This window comes from Acanthochromis polyacanthus, chromosome 16 (assembly GCF_021347895.1).
Source record: "Acanthochromis polyacanthus isolate Apoly-LR-REF ecotype Palm Island chromosome 16, KAUST_Apoly_ChrSc, whole genome shotgun sequence".
Classification (NCBI taxonomy): Eukaryota; Metazoa; Chordata; class Actinopteri; family Pomacentridae; genus Acanthochromis; species Acanthochromis polyacanthus.
This window is the reverse complement of record NC_067128.1, coordinates 13,982,534-14,006,977: the sequence shown is the minus strand read 5'-3', so window position 1 is coordinate 14,006,977 and position 24,444 is coordinate 13,982,534. Positions and strand designations below refer to the sequence as shown.

The 24,444-nt window shown below is 40.0% G+C and overlaps 1 protein-coding gene across 5 annotated transcripts in view; it reads left to right on the top strand.

Moving 5' to 3' along the window:
* Positions 1-24,444, top strand: part of LOC110962927 (unconventional myosin-VI) — a 206,092-nt gene that overhangs the window by 77,589 nt on the left and 104,059 nt on the right. For all 5 annotated transcript variants that reach the window (XM_051960537.1, XM_051960540.1, XM_051960539.1 and 2 more), the window contains exon 12: positions 2,750-2,894. In XM_051960537.1, coding sequence (XP_051816497.1) covers positions 2,750-2,894 — 145 coding nt within the window. The remainder of the gene's footprint in view (positions 1-2,749; positions 2,895-24,444) is intronic.

The following is a 24,444-nucleotide window of genomic DNA, read 5'->3' as shown; positions in this document are numbered from 1 at the left end:
TAATTTCGAGGTCCCATCTTCAGCCAACACTATTAACAGATTCTTTTCTGTTCTTCAGTTTGCAGCTTTAGATTTTCTAAAACTCTTCCTCCAGTCATCCACACAGTATTCTGAACAGCAGGTTGGAGACTCAGAGGTCAAACTGCGCTCAATATTCTCATATAAGTTCATTGTCAGAATTATCTTCCCATGAATCACTACTGCTTTGGCACTTGATCACCGTGCTAACAATCAAAACTGAGTTCTTTTCAGGACCGTCCGGCGTAATTTCCAAGTATACTGAGAAATCTATCAGAAAATAATGAAGATTAATTAACGAAGAATTATGTCTGAGTCCTTGGCTCAATTCTCATGGATGCTTGGAGCTTTTCCTCCCACTGGGTCCAGATATTGATTTAATATTAGCAAAGCTTAGTTTGCAGGGGCCATTGATTCTTGGCATTGATCAGAGAGGCACCACTAATGAAGTGATGCATTGTCACCAATCAGCAAATGGGTTTATGGGCACATTTACAGGCAGATAAGGTGTTTGCTGTCAACTTTTATCACATTTAAGTACGCTGATCAGCTGCTGCAGCTTAAGGAAGAACTACGTCTGTGTGAGTGGAGCTGCCACAGTGTTGACTCGACTGCAGCCCACCCAGTTCTTCCTGTTCTTTGTTCATTTCTCCCTGGACTCACTGACCTTGAATGCTGATGCCTCACAGTGTTATGCCCCACATAATGAGCGCTATATATGGCCCTCTACTTGAACTCCGGGGCACGTGGGTCGCCTCGTCATCATAGAATTGCTTGTTGTTGCAGAAATATGGAGGATGTAGCACTTCATTCATATTTTACACCCACATTATTGTTTTACACATTGTAAGAGGTTGGGTATTTCTCTAGCAAACAGAGACACAAGGTGGTTGGGTCACTGTCCCGTCAGACACGTCATCGAGTTTGTGTGACTTGTTTGTTTTATGGACAGTGAAAACAAGCTGTATGGTGAATATCGCTTCCATCTGGAGATGTGATATTCCTCCAGCTCATGTTTCATTTGTGTGTGGCCTACAATCAGACTTCCAACCAGCCTTTCCTGAGCCATGCCTATAGGTCCATGTTTGGTACGATTACTGTACAGAGAAGTGCCGTTTATCCACTTTCAAAAACCAGACTTTAAATCGTGTCGGCATAATAAGAACTGTATGGTATGTTTTTACCCTAAAAGAAGAACAAATAACTACAGCTAAAGCCTGTTTACGTTTTTCAATTCCTTACCTGCTTTGTTGTTATAATTGGTTGTCGATTTGTGCAGTTGCGTCCAGGAGCATTTTGGTCTGCACCTCTTACTAATGCCACTTAGAAATCAAAAATGATCTGAGAGGTTCTAGACTTAACATTTACGCATTAGTCCTGGAATGTCGTGTTCATACAGCAGCAGTAAGGATTCTGATAATCATTTTTAGAGCATTTTATAAAACAGGGCTGCAAAATTCAATGAATGAGAACAGAAAGAAATATTTCTAAAAAAGGAATAAACCATAAAAAATCAAAGCAAACAAACAAAGAAATGAAAGACAACTAAAAAGATACCGCAAAAAAAGAGACACTTCTTCTCAAGTGTTAGGAAAGATTGTATTTTTGAAATATTTATAAGCCAATGAAAGTATGATTGGACCAGCTTGGCAGTGTGCTGCTTGTACTTTTTCTACCTTGTTCATTTTTAAAATGCCACTTAGGTTGTCAGCATTTTTCTGAAGGTTTGGCCAGCCTCATGTCCACAGCATCCCCCACAGAATAAACGATTGCACGTCTCAGGTCCATCTTAAATATTTATAGAGGGATTCTGAAGCAACTTATACAAAAAAATAGATCACTGTCGAAAAATCTACATGAAGACTTGACAGCTTTGCGTATTGACTGAAATGGAAATGACACCTGCTGCACTTTCTCTGACTTTTCAACCCTACCCATACATAATAGAAACACCTACATAGAACAAATAGTAGCAAAATGTCCATACAAAAATGAATTGAAACCTAACCGTCTCTCATTTTTTAACATGGATGTTTTGCATATATTTTTACTTTTAGCATTCACACTTTATCATTTCAAGAACTTAAATGTGTCGCTGCACAGCTCAAAACTAAAACTACTCTTCAATGAAATGCCAAGATTTCTTGAAATAAGCTTGACATGGACGATTTGACCACTTTCTTACTGTCATGTTGCTGTTTTTGTGCTATTGAAGTTAGTTTACCTGCTGCCATTTGTAGCTGTCAGTGTATAACGCTACATTTACAGCTTTCTCCTTGCCTTAAGCTGTAGCTCCACATGCTTTCAGTTCATTTGATCTCAGTAGTTGATAATATTTGTGATGTACAGTTGAAAAATTTATCCCACATTATTTGAATGTTTGCGTTATCATCCAGTTTTTTCCTGCAAGTAGAAAGTTGCCAACTTGTTTCCTCCTTGTTAAATGTTTTTTTTCTTTCTTTCTCCTGTAACTGATTGCTTGCTCATAGGGAATCCGAAGGCTTCTTTGGATTGTTGGGTTCTTTATTCCTTGTTTGAAATTCACAAGCTCTTTACCTTCATATGTGAAATGCTATGAGATGAAACATGCTGTGAATTGGTGCTGTATTAAAAAAACTGCATTGAATTGGTAAAGCAGCAGCTGTTGAGCATATCCTGTGCTTCGTTTGCTTGAATACGACTGCCTCAGAGGTCTGACCGTGCGGTGTTTGCCCTCCTCCTCGTCTTGCAGGCGGCTGCGCCATCAAGAACCAGTCCAGTAAGACGCTGCAGCACTGTGCCGAGCTGCTGGGCCTGGATCAGGAGGATCTGAGAGTCAGCCTCACCACCAGGGTCATGCTCACAACAGCAGGGGGCGCCAAAGGAACAGTCATCAAGTAAGAGACCAGCCTGCGCTACACACACACACACACACACACACACACACACACACACACACACACACACACACACACACACACACACACACACACACACACACACACACACACACAGATGTGCTTCCGTCACTTTAAAGGACGTTGCATTTACTTGCATTAGTTTCCTTGAGGTGCAACCTAAATCATCACTACTGCTTGCCCAGAGCTGACCTTAAACCAGTGTCATGATTAAGGTGTGTGAACAAGGGGAAGTAGAGTCCAAACAGCGTGGCTGTGTGGCTCCACATCCACACTAAAACACAGAAGCATCCACCACAAACACTGAGCTACACGCAGAATACACTCAGAGATACACACACGTTTTATAACGAGTGAAGTGGGTGTGTTGGTGTCGGAGTGGCAGTGACGCTTGAAGATCCAGGCGTTGTTGGACCATATGTAAAGCCAGAGAGCCAGGAAATACGAAAGGTCGGGGTTGTCATATGGACTTTTAGGGTGTGTTGATTGATTTACAATGTCAGCCTGCATGGAACAACATGCAAGAAAACATTCCACCTTAAAAATGGCTGATAGCTGTCACAGTGAATTCAGTTATTTTTTTCTGCAGTCTGTTGGTTAACTCATGAAGACGAAAAAGCAGAAAAATGTCCTTTCATTTTTGGAACAGCTGTAAAGAAAATAATATCCCAATGCACCTCCGACTGCCGTTTGGACCGAATCGGACTACACGCGTTACTGCAGAACTGATGCCAAAAATGTTTTCTTTCCTTTAGGTTCTGGAGTCTGGAGTTAAAATTGGCTGCATTAGCATGTAAAAATTAACTACCTTAAGTGTGAAAAGATGGCGGTCCATAGGAATATAGGAGTGAATTAGTTGATGATGTCGATAAAGTTTTTCATTTATGGGTTGTGTGATATCACCTGCAGCGCTGCTTCAAGGACATGAAAGGAAACAAGCCCCAGACTTTTATCTTTGTAGATGTGTTTGATTCAGTGTCCTCTCTCTAATAATGCTCAGTTAATTAAATGTAAAACATGACAGCTCACACTCCAGGTCTGGTATTTTACAAACTTGTGTTAAGTAATTAACCAAAAGAAATGTTTATAACGTCTGAACAGTTGTGGTTACAGCTTTTAATCAGGGTTGTTATAAAATAGGAAATGGTTTTAAACTTCTTGTGGATTTTTTGCCTCTTAATATTTCGATACTAAATGATAAATAGTAAAAATAAGCTGTTTTCACAGCAGTGAACCCAAAATAAAGTGGCAAGGCCATCTTGAGCTGCGGACATCATTTGCAACTGGAGTCTGTGCTGTAGTTTGTGTGGTGGAAACGACATATTGAGGTTCCACCAAAGGGTAAAGTGGTTGATATGGAGCGAGCTAGCAGGACAGCCAACAGTTACTAATCATTTTCAAAACTAAAAAATTATATATTTGCAGTGAATGTCCAAGAGGGTCTATGTGAAATCCAAAGGGTGTGTGCTCACATTGGGGCTGCATAGAGTCTGGTAGAAGATGTCTTTTTTTTTTTAAGATGGCAGCACTTTTTTAAAATCATAATTTGGCTTCATTTTTGTGCAGTGTGAACTCGTGGCAGAGAAGTCATTTGGGGCATTCCCGAAACCTTAAATGAAGTTTGTGCCTTCATCATATTACGTCATGTCCGTATGCGGTCAGTAGTTTCACCAAACACCTGTTTTCCTTGATAACCTTCCTAGATTATTTCATTTGAATAATTTCAAGGCAAAACTATCAAACTTTGCTTTTAATTGTGCAATTGTCAATCTTTTTTACCACTGGGGGGCAGCAGAGTTTAGCTGTGAGCACAGTCCTGACACATGAAGTCATCATAACATCATATGACAAACTTCTTCCATCATTCATTTGAAGTTGTGCTTGGGACATTCTGATACATCCACTAGTTTTCTCTTTAAGCGCTGTTTTTGGTCTCCACCAACTCCTGACAAAAATATTTGGCTCTTTAGCTGCTAAATGAAGCACTTTGTTCACCAGCTGGTCTCTGTGCCTTTCTGCTGTTTGCTGCTGAGCTGCTGTGGATTTTTACAGCTTTTTCACTCCAATGAGAGTGAACCATAACAGCGCATTTCCTTGCAGAACAGCTAAACAATGAGCTGAAACTCCTTGCAGCCGAGACGAGCTGCAGATTCAGCCGATAATTCTGTCACGTTGTTTTCACATTTTTGTTTGATCTATTATTATTGCTGTTTGATATGTTGTTATAAAGATATTAGCTAGCGATGCGGAAGAAATAGAAGTTTAAAGATGTATGATTCCGTAATAAATGTGCTGAGAAAGATTGTGTGATACGATTGAAAGCTTCAGAACAGCTGCTAAGTGGACCTTGTAATAAGACTGTCAACTAAAACTATTCAGCACTTTAAAGTTGAGAAAGTTTAAAATTAAACATAATTGTGTATGGCAGAACTTTGTTATTGCTGTTCTCCCGCCCTGTTAAACATCTTGTGGCCTCTCAGATCTCTATTGCGGTCTGTTGGAGGTGCCATGACCCTCAGGTTGGAAGCTACTGCAGTATGTTAATGCACACAAACACATAACACAAAGACTAATTAGCACTTGAAAGCTTAGCAGGTCTGTTCTGCAGGGATGCATATAGGCATGAGTAAGCTGACACACACTGTGTTTGGAGCAGATGGCTGATGCATTGCTTGTCTTGTTATCAGTGTCCAGGGAGACGGGCGAGCACTTTCTCACTTCAGCTGACATTAGAATATACAGTAAACTGAAACAAGGCTCAGAGGAGCGACAGCAGAGCTGGTTAGGATCCGTTTGACGGCGCTCACACAGCTGGCTGACTCTCCTCCTCGTCTTATTGTCCTGAAATGTCACAGATAAACAGCAGATTTGTTGTGAGTGTTTTTGCCAACACTTATTATGAATAAAGTGGTGAGCCATCTGGACTTCTAGCATAGTGCCTGGATGCTGAAATGAGTTTGATTTAAAAAAGGTCACAAAGGTGACTGAATGCTGTTGGTGCCCACATTTGTAGCTCATGGTGTGGACACTCGCTCTCTCTGCCTGCCTCATCCACTTCCACTCATAGACTGTATAGAAAAGATGGGGGTAGCAAACTTTGATGTCACCTTTTGGTTTGTGGACTGTTGCTCTGGACTCTTTAGTGTGGATTTTTTTTTAAACCAGACATGATGAGCAAGCAGTGGATCTGACACAGAACTCAAGGATACTACGCACACTCATACCCGTCACTCGCAAGCCAGCTTTGCCCTAAAGTATACTCTACTTTTGCGTCTATTTTCGTCTAAATGGTGCTGAAAGAGGATCATGTTGGATTGAAGGAGATTTGAAACTAGGAATTGAGACCATAAATGTGTTAGTAAAATGTTTAATGTCTAAGGTAGCAAATAAATTTAGAAGTGGCGTCATTTTCTCATAGATTTCTGTGCAATCTGACTTGTTTTTGCAACCAGAGGAGTTGCCTCCTGCTGGCGGTTAGAAGTAATGCAATTTAAATCACCTTTTCAAACCCTGAGGTGACATCCTTACCGATATACTACACGTACCAGAAGACCGTTGTTGTGTTCAGGTTGTGTTCATTTAACGGTGTGTGTGTTGAGTGCATAAACAGAGGTGGACTGCTGGCTTGTGACCAGAGGATCAATGATAAACTCTATTCCACTTTGATCGACCTAGGCTGACTTTCTTGCTGTCAAAGTACAAACACAAAAAGCAGATGCATTTAAACAAGGGCAACGGGTTAAAGAAAGGAAAATGAGTCTTTTAATGGCATGTGCAGCTCTAGATATGTGTCTAAGAAAAAGATTTACCAGGTGCTGATGAGCTTGTTTGACTTTAATGTTAGGGGAAATTAATTTATTCCATAGAAACTCTAGCTTTAAGTGGCTCCAGAACGAAGCTTTTGAGCGAGAGGTTCTGCATGTTGTCTGCATTTGTTTTTTTTTTCTCCAGAGGAGTAAGAAAAAACACAAGGTGAAACATCAAAAACAGACTCTGAATACCAAGTTCATCACTATTTTGAGGTGAACACTTTGCAGTACAACAGATTCCATTTAAACATTTGGGGACCAAACGTTAAAAATTTCAAATGCAAAAATATTTCTTTATTTTTTGTATCATCTTCCTTTATTCTTGTAACTTAAGCTTCACAAATAGTCCCTAATGCGGCATATAAAACAAAGAACGCTTTTTACCAGCACTTTGAAATATCGACATGCTGTATATTTGTGTCACATTTTCTATTTTATCCACCTCAGTGCCTTTAAAGCGAGGGGATTCCTGTTTGAAAGCACTTTTACTGAAGGTGACCTTTATGGTTTGCTGCAGCTTGAAAGGGATCACCAATTATGCAGATAGAAAACATCCTGTAATATTATTAATGACCCTTATTTAGAGAGGCAAGGCGAATAAAAGCACAGCTTTAGTCAGGCAGGAGGAAGCTCAGGGCTGTAAACATGGCAATGCTCAGTTTGCCTTTTGTTGTTTGTTTCATTTATGTAAGCTCTCTATGAAGATATTTATATTTAACACAGATTTGTTTACGCTATATCTGTATATGCAGGAATTTGACTTGATGCTGGTCTTTCCCTTGCATTGAGAATCCGTTGCTTTGCTTGAGGTATTGAGACTCAAACAAGCAAGGTATTTAGCGTTTCTGGACACTTGAACTGACCAGGAGAGGTTTGACCCAAGGAAACAAACGTGTTTCTCTGTCACAAAGGTACATAACTTGTACACTGCGCCAAAGTTTTAAAGTTTAGATTATTATCCATCAAGCAGTGCCAGCAGGGAGGTGTGGAAATGTTCCAAGTTCATTCTGTAGCACAACAACAATGCAAAACTCACTGCCAGTTAGAGAGAATTATCTTCAACTAGGGCTTCCGCAATAGATGTTTTGTCCCCCACAGAGCAGTGATCAATCCACCACTGACCCACTCTGGGATTACATAAAGTCCTGAACAAACTAACTGCCAAACACCGTGAAAAACTGTGTTCTAGTGCACCGAGGAGAACTGGGATTGAATATTGATTCCATTTAGGTTTCTTCTCTTTACTGTGCTTCATATGTATGTAATAGATAAATAAAAAACATTCACTGTTTTACACTATTTTTCTGTGCACAGTGCTGCACATTGATATTCTCTCCGCTCGCTGGTATCACCACATGCTACACTGTGAGAGGCCTAATTTAAATTAAATGTGACAATTGGCTTGTCAGAGCACATATGGCACTCTCCTCCTGCTACAGGAAAACAGCCAACGCACACACCGAAGTTCACACGATTAGCACTGCATGTATGTGTGCAAAGGGCGTTATATGAATTTAATTTTCCACAGCGTGCTTTTGATCAAGAGCATACTTGTCCTTTACATCTTGTCCTTGTGCTTATGGATTCTTTTTTTTTGCAGTTAATGTGCTTAAACTTGTTGGTAAATAACAGGCTGCTTCAGTTTCAGCCTAGTGTGCGCCACCTACAGGCAAGGAAAGTAAAGACAGTCAGATCAGGTGTGTTTTTAATCAGTCTGTTTTTATGCATGCTTTCAATGTGTGCATGAAAACCCAAAGTGGAAACTAGAGCCTGACCAATACAGATTTTAAGAGGGGACAAAAAATTCCAATATTGACATATCCATCGTATATACAAGCATATAGTAATATAGAGAGGGGGAAATGTTGTGGGTGTTCATTACCTTTCCAAAAAAAATGTGCATCACAAACTATTTACCAGCTGATTGTGAAGACACCGCTTGACTGCTTAAACACTCGCTCTGCTACATGTGCTGCACAGGGCTGAGAATATAATAAATAATGGAGCCAGAGTGGACTCTACTGGACAAACTGTGTGATGACATGGTTTCTAAATGACCACAAGCGTATTTTTTAGTGTTATGTAAGAAAACAAGTTCTGAATGCTTCCATCAATACCAGTATATCTGCTACCTTCCAATATCGGCCAACAGATATATTGGTTGAGCTCCAATGGAAATGCTGACTGCTCATTAATTCTATACATTCTTTGTTTACCACTTGGAAAATAAAGTACATCATCTTGTTCCCACATCTTCTGCTATGGTTAAATAGTACCTGAAAGAAGAATTTGTTCCACCAGCTCTTTAGCTTGATGAACCAAATCCTAATGTTGGCAAATTGTTGTGGATGGACATGAACAGTCTACAACATAGTTGTTGTTTTTTTGCCAATTCTGTCAAGAATTTTTAAAAAAAACCCTGCTATATTTGAACAGAAATCAAAGTGTCAGATAGCGGCTAAGACTCCTCTCAAAGCTTGAAGCAGTGTTTGTCCAGATGTGTCGAAGTGAGAAAGTAGACGTCATTTCAAGTTTTCTCTCAGGCTCTTCTTTTTAGTGCAACACCATGAATCCTTATCGACTATTATCCCCATGTCGATGATCCATCACATCTCCTCTTTCTCTAGCAGGGCGCTCTTCATCATGGCTACTTAGAACACCTATAAACACTTCTACCTTTAGACATGGTCGGAAGACACTTAGTTGCATAGGAACCAGTTTATTTCAGGTCTGAGGCTTTTGCAGTTGTGGCACTTGCATTTTTTCCTTGCAGTAAGTGTGTTTTTTTTCTTTATTTTACACCTGGAGCTAAGCATTACTTAGTTTTCTTTGAAGTGAGGTTATAAGAGGTCCTCATTCATGGGCAGTGTGTTACCAACAGGAGAAGACTGTCGTCACATGTCCTCAGTTTTAAAGAAGCAGGCAGGAGGACCTACAAAAACAATGAACTGCTGTGAACAGAGACAGCAGTAGAACATACTTTAGCCACCTAAAAAAAAATCTTTAAAAGAAAGAAAGTCAAGCATACACTATATTTTCACATACTTTTATATTTTCACCACTTTACCTCTCCATCAGACAGCACTTTCCAACAGGGAACTCAAACAGATATATCGATTGATCCTCTCTTCAAAGCCACCAGAACAAACTGACAAAAACAGTCATTTTACTTTCCAGAAAACTTGAATTGCTGGTCTGCCTCTGCCTTGATTCGTTAGTTTGTTTGTGTTTTTGTTAATTCAGGTCAGAGCTGGTGTTATAACACCAAAGTCACACAATAACATACTATACAAGCTACTCTACTCTTGTGTGAGGTAAAATTGCTGTTTTTCTTCCAATGGAGTCTGGTGCCTTGGACAAGAGCGAAAGAAGTGCTTCAGTTCTTGACCCGGTCCGCAACAGTTCATTGTTTAACTTTCGTGTTCGTCCACCTGCCATGTTGACCATCATCTACTAGAAAATAACACTAACTACCGTGCTACATTTCAAATTTATTTCACAATGAGAAGATGAAAAAACTTTCTTTGCAGCTTAAATTCAAAGCTCAAATAGATAAGAAGCATTGCAGCATTAGAGTGCAAAAGTATCTTTTTAAAAAGCATTTCATTAGCAGTTATAAGTAATTCAAGCGTACTCAGGCGAGAAAAACAATTTCGTCTTGCCCATAAAGCATCTAATATGACACATCCTGACCCTAACTAAGTATTATTGCTTTCAGTTCTTGTCCTGAAAACTGGTGTAATTATAAATTGTAATCACCATGGTGTTAAAAAAGGGCCTGTTTTTTTCTGCTTTACTTTTTACTCCGCTTTGATTGAGTGGCTATAGTCAAAGGATCAAGAATGAAAAGGTAAAATCGCAAGCAATGACTTTTGCGAGGGGATTAACTTCAAACCAGCTGGACACGGGCATGACTCGGCAACTGATAAAGACTTAAACGAACTTGAGGGCAAGAAATGAAGCGTCTACAACCAGACATACAGCTTGGACCATTCACAGCTTTACCAATCAGCTCCAGCTTAACAAGATAAATGTGAAGCCGTGGAGCGTTCAGGAGGAGGAGTTGGACTGAGTGTTATACCTTTTTTACGGTTCAGTGCACAACGCCGAGGGAGAGCTTCAGGTATTAGAACCTGCCTCGGGCTCAGAGCCGCAATGAGCAGATACCTAAACAACCCCCCCGCCAGGCCACGCTGCTCTTTCATGAGGAGTTCAAGGCAGCTAATAACTTAATCCTCAGAGCGATGAAGGAGATGAGGCAGGAGGGCAGAGACACAACCGAGTATCACAGACGGTGATGAAAAAATATTACGGCACTCATACACAGTAGGTTCACTTCGAGGCCTGATAACAGAGTTTCATTTGACCCATCTGAGTAGTTCAAGTGAGGACATGTGAGTGAAACAGACACACAGAACAAATAACACAGGAGCTCAGGTAAATAGAGGTTAATACAAATCCTCAGTTTGCTCAAAAGTCAATACAGAACGGATAGAGAATAAACCCATGAGCTTTTTTCTCTTCCTATAGAGAAACACAGAACGGAAACAACAGACCTGTAGCTGAAGGTGACTGTAGTGAAGCTTATGAGTGTTCCTGAAGCTTGCACTTTATGCTCACATGCTATCATATATACTGCTTGTACGTTTTTGACCGTTTTGTCACCACCAATCCACAAATGGTGTCTCACACAAGACTGTGACTTGAGTCCAAATACAACCTTAAAGTGTAATGCCACCAAAGGCCACATGATGCTGGTTCCCAACAGTTCCCATTCAGAAGGCACCAACTTACGCTATAGTTCAAAAGTTTGGGGTCATGTAGAAATGTCCTTATTTTTGAAAGAAATACAGTTCTTTTCAATGAAGATAACATTAAATAAATCAGAAATACAGTCTAGACATTGTTAATGTGGTAAATGACTATTCTAGCTGGAAATGGCTGATTTCTTTAACCCTTTGATGCGCTGTGTGGGTCAGGAGATATCCATTTTCCATTGGATTTGGGTCACTTTTGATCCATGTGAAACATCGAAGGGTTAATGAAATATCTACATAGGGGTACAGAGGAACATTTCCAGCAACCATCACTCCTGTGTTCTAATGCTACATTGTGTTAGCTAATCGTGTTGAAAGGCTAACTGATGATTAAAAAACACTGCAGATATGTTAGCACATGAATAAAAGTGCGAGTTTTCATGAAAAACATGAAACTGCCTTGGTGACCCCAAACTTTTCAATGGTAGTGTATCTCCTGAAATACCAAAGCCATATGACTGAGAAATCACCCACCCCTAGGTCTTAGTATTCACATGAGATAAGCAAACTCTGTTATATTTGGATTTCCTACTGGATATGATATTGACAGCAACGTCATTTCACCTGTTGAAAGACTCCAAAATGTCCCTTACTGCAGGCTGCTTTGTATTTCACCCAATAATCATCCTTCAACTTCTGAAAGATTTGAGCTTTTTCTTTCTGAAGTTTTCAGACTGTGTTTTGACTTCATGCTCCTGAATTTGCAGCCAAAATGCTCCAAATTTTCAATCATAATTTCCAACACAGCAATTCTTCGGTGTAAAAGATGTAGAGGAGAGGTGCTGAGAAAACCTCGCAAAATTTTTTAAAATGACCTGAAATCACAGAAAATCTGCTTTTGGTGAAATATGGTAGGTCTTGACAAATTACGGATATGGCAGATTAAGGTCATATTAGTGATGTGCCAGTAGGGTTTAAGTCAGTTATGTTTTTCCATGGGGTGATTATGAAGTGCATCCCTTTAGAAATTATTGATCTGTTCATAATATTTTCAGATTTAGAAAATACTTTAATGTCTACTGAGTGGTTGTTTGACAGCTGTGATTGACTGCTAACTTGTGAATTTGACCTGTCCCAGACTTTAAAGTGTCAGTTTAAAGAATAAAATAATTCTAGTTTGTGGCCCAGGAGTTAAAATGCCCATGATTAAAGTATATTTGTCAGATATTAGAATAATGCTGTCATGCATCTTGATTGTTACTGGACTACGATACATGTACTGTTAGCGGCTAAAGTAGCTAATATTAGCTCCTGTGTGGACCAGTTAGTGTTGTTGTTTTTTTTTTTGTAAGCTGTTGTTACATTTATTTTGATGTAGCGGGGTATGTTTTCAGAGTATTTTTTTTGTGGATCCGAAAAAGAAAAAAATGGCACAAACTGGCAGCTTTATCGCTGGCTTCAAGCTTATACTTGTGAAGCAGTTAGATTCTTGTCTAGTTGTTCAGCGTCATGTGATGAACTAGTGGTAGTTATGGGCATGTTTCAGGAGGAGTTAGCCCGTGATGGATGGTGACTGGTCTCACGTAGTCTGATCATTTAAACATTGAAGTGAGGCATGCAGTAGGGTTGTTCCTGCAAAGTAGTGGAACTTGTGGAACTTTAGCCTGCAGGGACTAGGCCAGTTTACTAGAAAAACTAAAAAAGCACAAAACGAAACAAGCAGACCTCCCTTACTTGATCCCAATCCTCTGCAAAAGTTTACATTTTCAGTGTGGTAGGTTTCTTGCCCACAGGTTTTTATAGAGAAGGCCACATGAAATGTGCAACCAATGGTAAATTTATACCCGTGATCTACATCTGGTGAGTCAGACTAGATGCTGATAGACAGATGGTTCATCCAGTCACCTGCCAAATATATTTGGAAATGCCTTCCTTTTTTAAATAACCTACCAAGGGCAACTTTTCAGATGACTCTATGTTAGAAACCATCTGGCATGTCAAGTTTCTTCTGATGGACTGAATACAAACCAAAAGCAGATTTTACCACATTGCTCCCATTTTTTTTATCTGTGACTGTTAACTTTTGTGTACAGGGAACTTTAGAGAGTTTTACAGCTGTGAAATATTATCATGGTGGTGTTTTAATCATTTTATGACCAACTACAGCATTAATTCAATCACACTGAAAGTAATCTACCATTAATCTGTGCTTAGGAATGTGCACTTATCAGTTTCTTTTGTCAGTGTTGTGCCGTTGGGTTTTGGCAATAATTACCAGAGCCTGTATGTGAGGACTTAGTTGTGTCTCATGTGTGAGACGGATGGTACTGGAGTAGAAGACCTTTATAGTGATGAAACAATTATTTAATTGGAGTATCAACAGAAACCCATTTGCCAACAATTTTGTTAACAGGATATTCCATAAAGCTGCCAAAAAATAGCAAGAATGCCAACTGTCTCTGCTTTCTCTCTAAGTTGTTTATTCTTAGGTTTTGGACTTGAACTAAACCTCCTATTTGAAGATTCCATCTGGGGTGTTTAAGAATTGCACAGAGCATTTTTACCAATTTCTTGAATTTAATAGTCCTAACAAAGAGTCAATATTCAACTAATTAAGCTGTAATTAAATAGCCATTATTAGCTTGTTACTTTGTTATTAGCTGTGGCCTTAAACGTTTATGATCTCCAGTGTCTTGAACTCTTAAGCACTCAGGCTGTTGTCCATATTTCATTTGCAAATTTAAACTTCTTTCCATTTATCTGTCTGCCGTTGGAAGTTATTTTTGATGATATGCAGTACACATCAGCATTCCTTCCCTTTACATAGATCATGGCAAAAGCATATCCAACATAAAAATGCTTTGTCACGCCAGCGAAAACAGGTCTGATATAGAAACGTGAACACAGAGCAGAGAGTGACAGCTCCTCTCCAGCCAAGTCCCTGTCTGCATTTAGCCTGAACCCAGTCACTCTAAAGCCTGTGATTGTTTAGCTGGCAGCTCGGCCTGAGCGCACACCATCTGAAAGCCAAGCCACTCGCCTCAATTTCAAACCTCCCACGCTAATGTTTATTTCTCCTCTTTCATCTGTGGAGAGAGGAGCCGTTGCAGATGAATTAAAAGCTGCTTTCTGTCTCTGTCTGTCTCTCTGAGCGTCAGCTGATGCTGCTCTGCCTGTCAGTCACGCTGCTGGTGAACGTACATTTGTCTTCACAGATGCACATTCCACTTTCCTCTGCTGCTTTTATTTGGGTTCGTGTACCAGATTAGATTTTCTGTACATCTCTGTCACCACAATGTGAGGCTTTGCTACTGCTGCTAAACACAAACTAGCCAATAACTGAGAGGCCTGCCTGCCTGTTGCAGCCTCTGCACAGTAAACAGAAGAAAAACTGAGAGCTCAGGTTATCACCTCTGGGTATTACTGGTAGATTGACCATTTCTGGGTTAGCGCCAATACAAAAAAGAGAGCTGAAAATCTCCCCTTGAAATCCTCTGGATGTCATATCTCTATAATCTGCTGGGTTTCTTTGTAGTGACCAACAGGAAGAGGGCGCTGCTCTTTCAGAGCAAGCGGATGTAAAGCTTCCAGAGTTTCTGCTGGCGGCAGATGGTGGAAGGAACGAAAAGCTGGTGGGGAAAATCACTTCCAACATGTTTACTCTCTCCGTTACAGCCAAAAAGAAAAACCCTTTGACTGAGGACGCAAAGGATCCTCTTTGCACAAGGAGGCAGCAGCCTTTCTGGTGATGGCAGATGGTTGGAGGGATGGGAAAAAAAGGTTTCCAACATGTTCATCCCCTTCAGGGAGGAGTAGGTCTGCTGGGAAGCTGCACAATAAAACAGTTAGTTTTGCAGGAAATGCAGTCCCAATTTTAGAGGTGTTAATACTCGTGCACTCCACAATTTATCCAAATACACAACTGTTGATAGTAAAAACATATTGCACATATATAAATAGGCAACATTTTAATACATGCTGATGCAGGTTGTGAGTTGTTCAGAACGAGACTCTTTCCAGCGGCCATGTTTTAGTGCAAAGCAAAGTCTACTGTCTTGAATGAAGACTGATGATGTTTGTTCCAATACACTGGCTTCTTTGAATGACTGCTGGGGACGTTTACAAGAAACTGCAGAAAATGAAAACCAAATATAAAATGAACTACATTCTATAAAAAGTATAAAAATGTCTGCACTGATCTCTGAACGGTGAACTAACAAGTAGCTTCAATTATTGCTATTTCCTTCCATTTTATAGCCCTTTTGTTTGTTTAATTTTCAGATTGTGCCAATGTGGGTTCACTTAAACTTTGGACAAGTCCTTGTTTAATGCATCTTTTTGCCATTTTTCTGTACTTCACTTGTTTTCTGTCTGAGCATGGTAGACAGTCATTTTCAGTTGCCATGGTATAAAATGTGTTACTAACAGATTGTTTCTTATTATGGACTTTCAGCTAAGAGTGGACAAATTTTTGTTTTCTGGCAAGTATGTGTTTTCCAAGATGGATACTGTCATTGCAAGCCTTGAAGGTACATAGGATGAATAGTCAAGCCGTATGTCACTTTTTTCAATAATGTTGCGCATTTTCTGGATCCTTATAGAACGCCTTTTTAATTGCTCACAGTGGACTGCTCAAAAAGTCTGTATGGCAGAATCAGATATACAGTAATGTATTTTTTATTTAGCATATTTTTAACCTTTATCTTTTCTTTATTTCAGTCTTATTTAAATGTTTTTTTAATGTGTGTAACAGTAAAATTTCTATTTTTTCTGTGTTGCATTTAAGGCTAGGCTCTCACTATCGGAGCTTTGGGCAGATTTACCTACGTTTCACCTCTAGCAACAATCGGAGGAGAAATCTGGTTTTGGTGTGACCTGATGTTGGACCTAGATTATTCAGTTTATGTGAGGATTTTACAGATCCAGTTTGAAACCTCCTAAACTGCTCACAGACTCATTCCAGCCACCCTGATTAATATCAAACATGACATCCCTGATCGTTCCCTCTGGCCCAGTAATCTTAATACTAACCTGTATTGTGTGATGCGCCATTATTCTCCATTCTTGCGGTTTCTGACTAAGATTAAAGAGAAGGATATCTGGAAAGTTTAATGTGATACAATCTGTTAGGATTTTAGAACTCCTATTGTGATGAAGGAGAAGAATTAATTTAGTGAGGACTGGAGGTAACAAAGTAGGACTTAAAATTGCGCTCACATTCTCCTCATCAAAACCTCACTCCTACATTTCCCACAATGCAACACTACTGTTGACATTATGGCTGGAGAGTTGTGCTTGTAGAGGCTAATGTAGCCTGGAGGCTGTAGCCTGCAGCGGGGATGAGTAGCTGCCAGCAGAGATCTGCTAATCAGCAAACACACCAACATAAAAATGAGGCTTTTTTTGATTTTCGTACTTGTCTGCTTCGTCTGTGCTTTTACTTAAGCGACATCCCTTGAGGGCATTTATCAGATTTAGTACAGCTCATTCTGAGACACCTGAAGCTTTAGAGTTGATACTTTCACATGTGCTGTGGTAGTGTCCAACACACAGAAACACACACTGATGTAGGAGGTTTCTTTACATTTCAGTAATGTACACTTTGCCATCGATGTGCCAGGAAATGTTGAGATTTGCTGTACTGTAACATTCACAATTCCTGCACGTCAACTGACATTGTGTGCTGTAAAGATCAACCATCAATCAGAGAGTGTGGGTGGCACTGTGGTGTTTCTGCTGGTCATGTTTCTGAAGGCTTTTCTTTGTGCTTTTTTAGTCCAAACCAACTAAAAATATAAAACGCATAATTTCCTTTCCCCCGCATAAGATTCTAAAGTATTTAGAGCACGGAAGGTTTCCTGAACTGGATAAAGATGGCCCACTTTTGCTTTATACTTGAGAATGGTGACACTGTCGAATCCGCACTGTTGCTCATTTATATGAAAATTTCGCAGATTATTGCTATAATTTGGTAACGGTGAATAAAATGAGAACAGCGGGTGAATTCCAGTGAGGCGGCAGGTTGGAGCCCCGCCAACTGACTGCATCACCTAAGCTGGTTATTTATTTGTCTGGGTTATGTAAGGAGGAAGTGCAGACGGCTCTCGGTGTGTGGCTGAGAGAGGGCGAGAAAGGGGGAGATGGAGAGTGAGGGAGCGTGGGAGGAAGATGGGATTTAGAGAGAGCAAGAATTAAAATCAGATATTTGTCCTTTTGTTCCCTTTTTGTGTCTTATTTCTGCTCTGTAAACTTTGGGAGCAGAAATCTAATTATGTGCCATGACAGTGAAGCAAATCGAAAGCGAGTTAAGGTGTTTACATGCAAGTGAGTATGTTGATGGATTTCCTGTGTGACCTGATTTGTCTAAGTAACTTGGTTGTTGTGTGTGCATGTACATCTGCCGGTTGAAGCAGAAAGAAGTTGGAAGAAGCAGACAAGTGAAAAGAAAGAATGTATTGATTGAGCTACAAACAATTACAGATGTCGAGGTCTAAGAAATGGGTTGAGTAACGAGATTTTGTCACTAATTGTCTGTATTGTCTATATATTTTCATTCAATTTATAAGGGACCAATCAATGAAGCTTCATAGGCACCCAGAGTTTTTCTGTCTTTTCTTATACGTCATTTTTATTCATTATTCTGTTGTTTGAATTTGTTGCAACCCCTCGAACCATATGGTAAAAAAGTTGTGAATTTTGGCACACTGATGGGGACAGTCCCTCGACTTTTAAGTTTCGTGTCTGTGTCTTGAGCATTCTTGGGCCACCCATGGGGGAAAGTTGGAGATATGTTAATGCAGGAGACTTTTGAACCATATTCTTGATTTTCAAAAATGAAATTCTGTTATATTCATTGGATCAAGCTGAGTTCAAAGCATAATGACCTCAATTTCCACCAAATTGTCCCTGTCCATTTTTTTCAATCTTCACCCAAATTGCCATGGATGATTATCAGACAAAGCCTCACAAAAGTTGAATAGATTTTTGGTTGCCCAGAATCATTTGTCCATCATTGACATTGTGAAATGAGGTGACTGCCTTTGGTACATTGACTCACAACCTCATTTTGAGGAAGCAAAAAAATGTTTTTTGCATTTTCCCACTTGGGATTGATGCCAAAGTCAAAAACAACATTTTGGCCTTTAAGTGTTGTTGTTCCTTTAACAAATGTGATTTCATGTCAGGTCAATGAGAGGAGACACAGCAAATTTTGACATGATTGCTTCCTATCAGTGCTTACAGCCAAGCAACAGCTATTGCATTTCTTTCCTTTCGCATTCATGATGGTACCTAACATCTGCAATGTGAACATTTTGCACATCAGTCAACTCTAGAAAAAAAATTTACAACAAATAACCAAAGTTTACATTAAAAATTCAGTCAGATATTGGGCCAAACCAAAAACCCAGTGATCAGGATGCATACTACATGGATACAAATACTCCAAATTTCAGTTTCTGGTTCCCTACTACTCTTTAGTGCTCAGTTTACATCCACGGAACACCAAGTAGTCTTGTGTCCTTTTTCTGATTGGGAGGGTAATTGTGAGTAAATTGATGGTAGATGTACAGTGCTCCATAAGCCATCTTTCCAGTTCTTCACATTCTTGTCCATAATTAATGGCAGGCCCATCAGATGCCTCATTGGTGGTACTGCATGATGGGAAATGATATCCGTCCGTCCGTCCGTCCGTCCGTCCGTCCGTCCGTCCGTCCGTCCATCCATCCATCATCTATACAACGCTTAATCCTCAGTGGGGTCGTGGGGGGTGGAGTCTACTCCAGCTGACTTAGGGTGAAGACAGAGGTCACCCTGGACAGGTCACTAATCTATCACAAGGCGACACATGGCGACAAACAAGCACACTCACATTCACAGCAACAGACAGTTTAGAATTACCCGTTAGGTTCAGCATATTTTTGGACTGTTGGAGGAAGCCGATGTACTTGGAGAAATCCCATGCATGCACAGGGAGAACATGCAAACTCCATGCAGAAAGATCCCAGGCCTGGGCCAATACCGAAACCGGATTGATGTAAGATATCTGAAATACCTTTTCCACACCACTCTAAATGTAGCATAGCAGATGTTGATGCAGCCATCCAACCCAGTCCAGTTTTATTTTCCATAACTACTGTCTTTGCAGAACCTTAACCACACTGTATTTGCTGTGCAGACATGATATAAAGATATTTCTAGAAATTTTGGCAGAACCATCCCCTGTAAACGTTTTGAACCCCTCGTGTTCTTGGTAGTTGTAGGAAAGTGACACCTTATCCTGTTCTGAAAGTTTTCCCTCCTTTAAAGTCTCCAAACATTTCCCTTCCGCTGATTGTACACAAAGACATATGCACTCATTATTCAGAGCGTCTCTAAATATATGGAGAGTGCCTCATCTCTTAGTCAAACAGTAATGTCAGGTCATCATGACTCAGGCTGAATGAATGCCTTTGCATGATGACACAATTCAGAATAAATCAAGCAAACGGTGCATTAAATACATATTGAACTTGTCGCAGCACTCCAGCCTGAGTCGCTTAATAACAAGTCAACAAACTGACTCATTGTGTCACCAGCGCTGTCAGGTACCTTTGAGGATTTTAAGGCTGCTGTGGAGAAGCTAGAAAACATTTGTCTTGTTAATGAGGTAATTTATCTACTCTGTGGCAGCCAAACACATGAACATTTTGAATTTCGGCAGTTGTTACTACTACTTGCACTTGTGCCAATGTGTCAATGCAGCGCCTCTGAAGAACCGTGTAATGACAGCTTACGCTTGTGGAGAACACGTGGAGACATGCATTCAGTTATAAATATGACTTTGGTGTCACAAGATGATTTCTGTCTCGTCTGGTAAGGTTGATGTTGATGTTCAGCAGATAAAATCATACATTCTGTGGTCTTGAAGGACTCTAAAAGGCAACACACAATGGTGCCATCAAAGCACCCACATCTATTTCTTTCCATTCAAGCCCCATTCACTGGCACTGTCTAGACGGATGTAATTTCTGCCAGCTTGTGGCAACTGACTGGAATAGGACACTGTCCTGTTTTCTAGCATCTGTAAGAGCCAAAAAGCAGCAATTCTGCCACTTCGATTTCTTGGATCAGCACATGACAGCTACTATATAGTATCTTTACTATTTCTATGACAAATTTGATGCATGCAGAATGTTTCAAATGACATCATGCACAGCAAAATGGCAGATGTATGTTGCATTTGTGTCCATCTCTAATCAAGTTGCTGCCTCTTCTTCTTTTTGTGCTTTTGACTGTCACGGATTTCCTGAATTACCAATGAAAGCCGTTTTTCTCTTTGCTGGAAAGTTGGTTTGAAAACTAGATTCTGTGTGCTCATAACATCAGATATTCTTTTTAAATGGGAAGAGTAGTGCTGGTATAGCAGCGTTTCCTCCAGAGTGTTGATTTATGGGTCATTGGTTGCCTTAATGTTGCCACACAAATGTGGATTTTATGTATTCCTATATTTCATGTTTCACTTCACAGGCTTTGCACTGTTCTCCTTGGATTTATGGTACCTCAGAGAAGCGTTTTCAACAGGACAAGTTTAAAAGTGTCTTCTATTTTCAAGCATACAGTAATCCCCAACACCAAACTCTACTCACAACCCATGAGTAGTAAACCACCCAGCACAGATATTGTGTATATAACAGTGGATTAAAAAATGGAATAATAGATTTGGAATAAGTGATGACTTTGCAGGACCTGCTTCTGCTTCCTCCTCTGTTTTTATTTCTGGCAGTGTAAATGCAGCATCAGCATATTACTGCCACACACCTTTGCAAACTAAATTAACAGATAACAGCCCCACTTTTCCAGCGTTCACAGCAGAGGCTGATTGATTCTTAAAAGTGTAGTAGAACAAATTACCTGGAACATTTGATGGGAAACGGAACCTAAACTCCAGATTCACAAAAATGTTGTAGTCGCTTCTCAATCTATTATTTATGATGAGTGGTGGACAGAGACACGTGTTAATTGACATTTTTGTGAATTACCAATCAGTCACATGAGGACATTTTCTGACATTTATTTCAAGTTTTCTCAGACAGAAAGAAGAAGCATCAGTGGAATGATTGAGGAAGAAATTAAGAAAGATGAAGGAGAAGATGTTCGAGCACAGTCATAGACATTGTAAGCAGGGAAGTGAAAAAGTGGCATTGTTGAAGAGCCACAGTGTGCTGAGGGAGGAGATTGGGGTGGTGGATGGGTCAACCAAATGGCAGTGTTTAATCGAAATGTTTGTTTTGAGGTAATGTCAGTTTCTTTGAAGCACAGAAACAATAGCTCCATAACCAACCCAAACCCTTAATGAGGAAATTATTACCCTCATCGAACAAAGTCATTCAAGCTGCCATAGTTATGTTTTTGCATTGACAACGAGGCAGATGGTGCTCTGTAATGTAAAAGGGGTCACTTGTAGTACATCCCACCCCACTTCGTCATGAACCCTGAGCTTTACAGTTCAACATCTTTTAGCTCATTGCTGTTTGCCCACAACTTTACTCCTTTGGTTCATGCTTATTGCTCTTGCAGTGGCATTTTCAGTAGCACCCATCACCTGCTTACTGAGAAAAAGGTCTAAGAAACACTACCTGTCCAGTCCAAACAGTGGCCAAGCATAGGTGGAGACTGGGAGGTAAACAAAGTGGAATGTTTATCAGAACCACATATTTCCCTCAAGAGTTGGTGGAGACCAACAAAACCTGAAAATGCCTAAATGTGCCATTCTGGAGTTCTGCAGTCTCAAAGGACCTCTTTTGTCTTTAGCTTTGGATGATTTAGTGGATAAAGTGAGGAGTCAGGTAAAGAAAACCGGGGAATAGAGTTACTACAAAGTGAAGAGGAATTAAGTGTTTCTGTGTGAGAAAGAAGAGTTAGAGAGAAAGATGGAGTGCAAATGTCAAGAATGTCTAGTGGAGGGGTAAAGCGATGCAGGTGAAGGAGACGGAGAGTGACGACGGACTGAGTATCAGATAAAGTAAAAGGTGGTGAAAGAGTGAGGGGAGAGAGATTTCAAACCCAGACAGGCAGGCAGGGTTGGACGATGCTGAACTCTGCACAGGAACCATCTGACGTGAGTGTAATTTCAGACAGAGGGATGAGGGGGATAACGAGTGGGAGGGCAAAGAGAAAATGGAAGATTCCAATCATGACGACTCTGCTGAGGGGAGTCGACAGGTAATGGCTCGTGGAAGTCAAGGGGGATCAGTCTGTCAGCCTGGCAGACAGATGTGCCATTAAACAAACCTGCAGAAACTTCTGTGGCCTCATATCCTTCGAAATTTCTCCCAATAATTCTCCTTAATATGTTAATGCAACACCCTGGCACTACTTCTAAATGTCAACATGTCATTGCGATATACCAGAAGGAATTGAGGCCATTTCAAAGGTGACTGCAGCCTTGATCTCACGCCAATAAAAAACATGTTTTTCTTGAAGTGTTTCATTTGCAAAGAGAAGTGGCTGCCAACCTGGAAGTAGGAGTAGGAGTACAATTTAGAGGTTTTTAAAAAAAAGTGCTGCACTAAATTGTGTTTATTTTGACTCTTCCGAATTGTAAAAGGCAAAAATTGTTGGGAATAAAAGCCAATTATAATGAAGTTTCTCTTGCTGAGATTGTATGGTTATTAGGCTTAACAAACCACCGAATTTGATAAAAGTGGGTTTTGGAACTTTGGAAGCTTTAGCGAGAGTTCTGTCTACATTAAGCAACCAAACTAAATACTAAACCTCACAGTTTAAATACACAGGTTAGAAGCCAGTGCAGACAGTCTTTTCTATAAGTTTCTGACTCTCACACACTGTGTAACATGCAAAAATACATTTATTTGCATCATTTGGATACGAAACCTTGCAAAGCTAAGTGTTTATGACAAAGAAAACCAACGTATGTAGTGTTTGCAAACTGAAATAATGAGACCTTGTTGTTGGTATTATGGAGGACTGTACTGATTTATCAGTGTAAATTTATGATGATTAATTGATGTGAAAAGAGTTCAGAAATCATCTTATTCGTTCCCTGCAGTTCTACAAATATTACCCACCATTTTACGTCTGGTTATGTCAAAGCGGCAATGAGGCCTGAAATCTTGTAGTGGCTTTTGATCCATGTTTGTCTTTGGGGCTGAGATGACAAAGGTCGTACAGTCCCGTTTCATTCAACTTAGGGAAGTCAAGTCCTTTCTTTCTTTTCCAGACTCAGAAAAGGTCAGTCGCATTTACCACCTCCAGAATCGATTACTTTGACACACTTTATTTTGTTTGGCTTTTCCCACATTTAAGTAGAAGCAACCATATTACTCCACTTCATGCTAGCCTTTACTCGCCTGCTGGCTTGTAAGGTTTTATTGTTGTTTTTAGAGTCTTACACCTCCAAGCCCCATGTTGCATTTGTGATCTTTTAACTCCATATGAGACTGATATTTGTTGCAGGTCGTCTGGCAGGACATTTCTAACAGCTCCTGAATTTCTCCCTGTAAAATGAAGTCACCTAGCTGTTTGCGCCTTTAAAATGTGGACTTCTCAGAGTGAAAACGTCTTCTTTCAAAACATTACAGCAAACCTTTTGCTGTATTAACTCTTTTTCTTAGCTGCTTGACTTCAGGTTATCGTATTGTGTTCGTATATATTTTACTTCATTCTTTATATATTTTTACCATGCTTTGACCCACTTGTCCTTGTCCTTTATACATTTGGAGTTTTGTCTGCTTCCATTTTAATGTCTGCTTTGTGCAGCTCCTTGAAACGTTGTTTTAGAAAGGTGCTATGAAAATAACCGTGTCATTGTTTTCCAAAAGTGATCTTTTTTCCAGTACGTGCTAAAATGTGATGTAGACATTTTCAGATTCATCCACTGTGGATGGAGTTTTCAAAAGTTGTGTGTTTTTGCGTGTCTGAGTGGCCTCTTAGTATGTCTGAAGGGCCAAAACACAGAGAAAA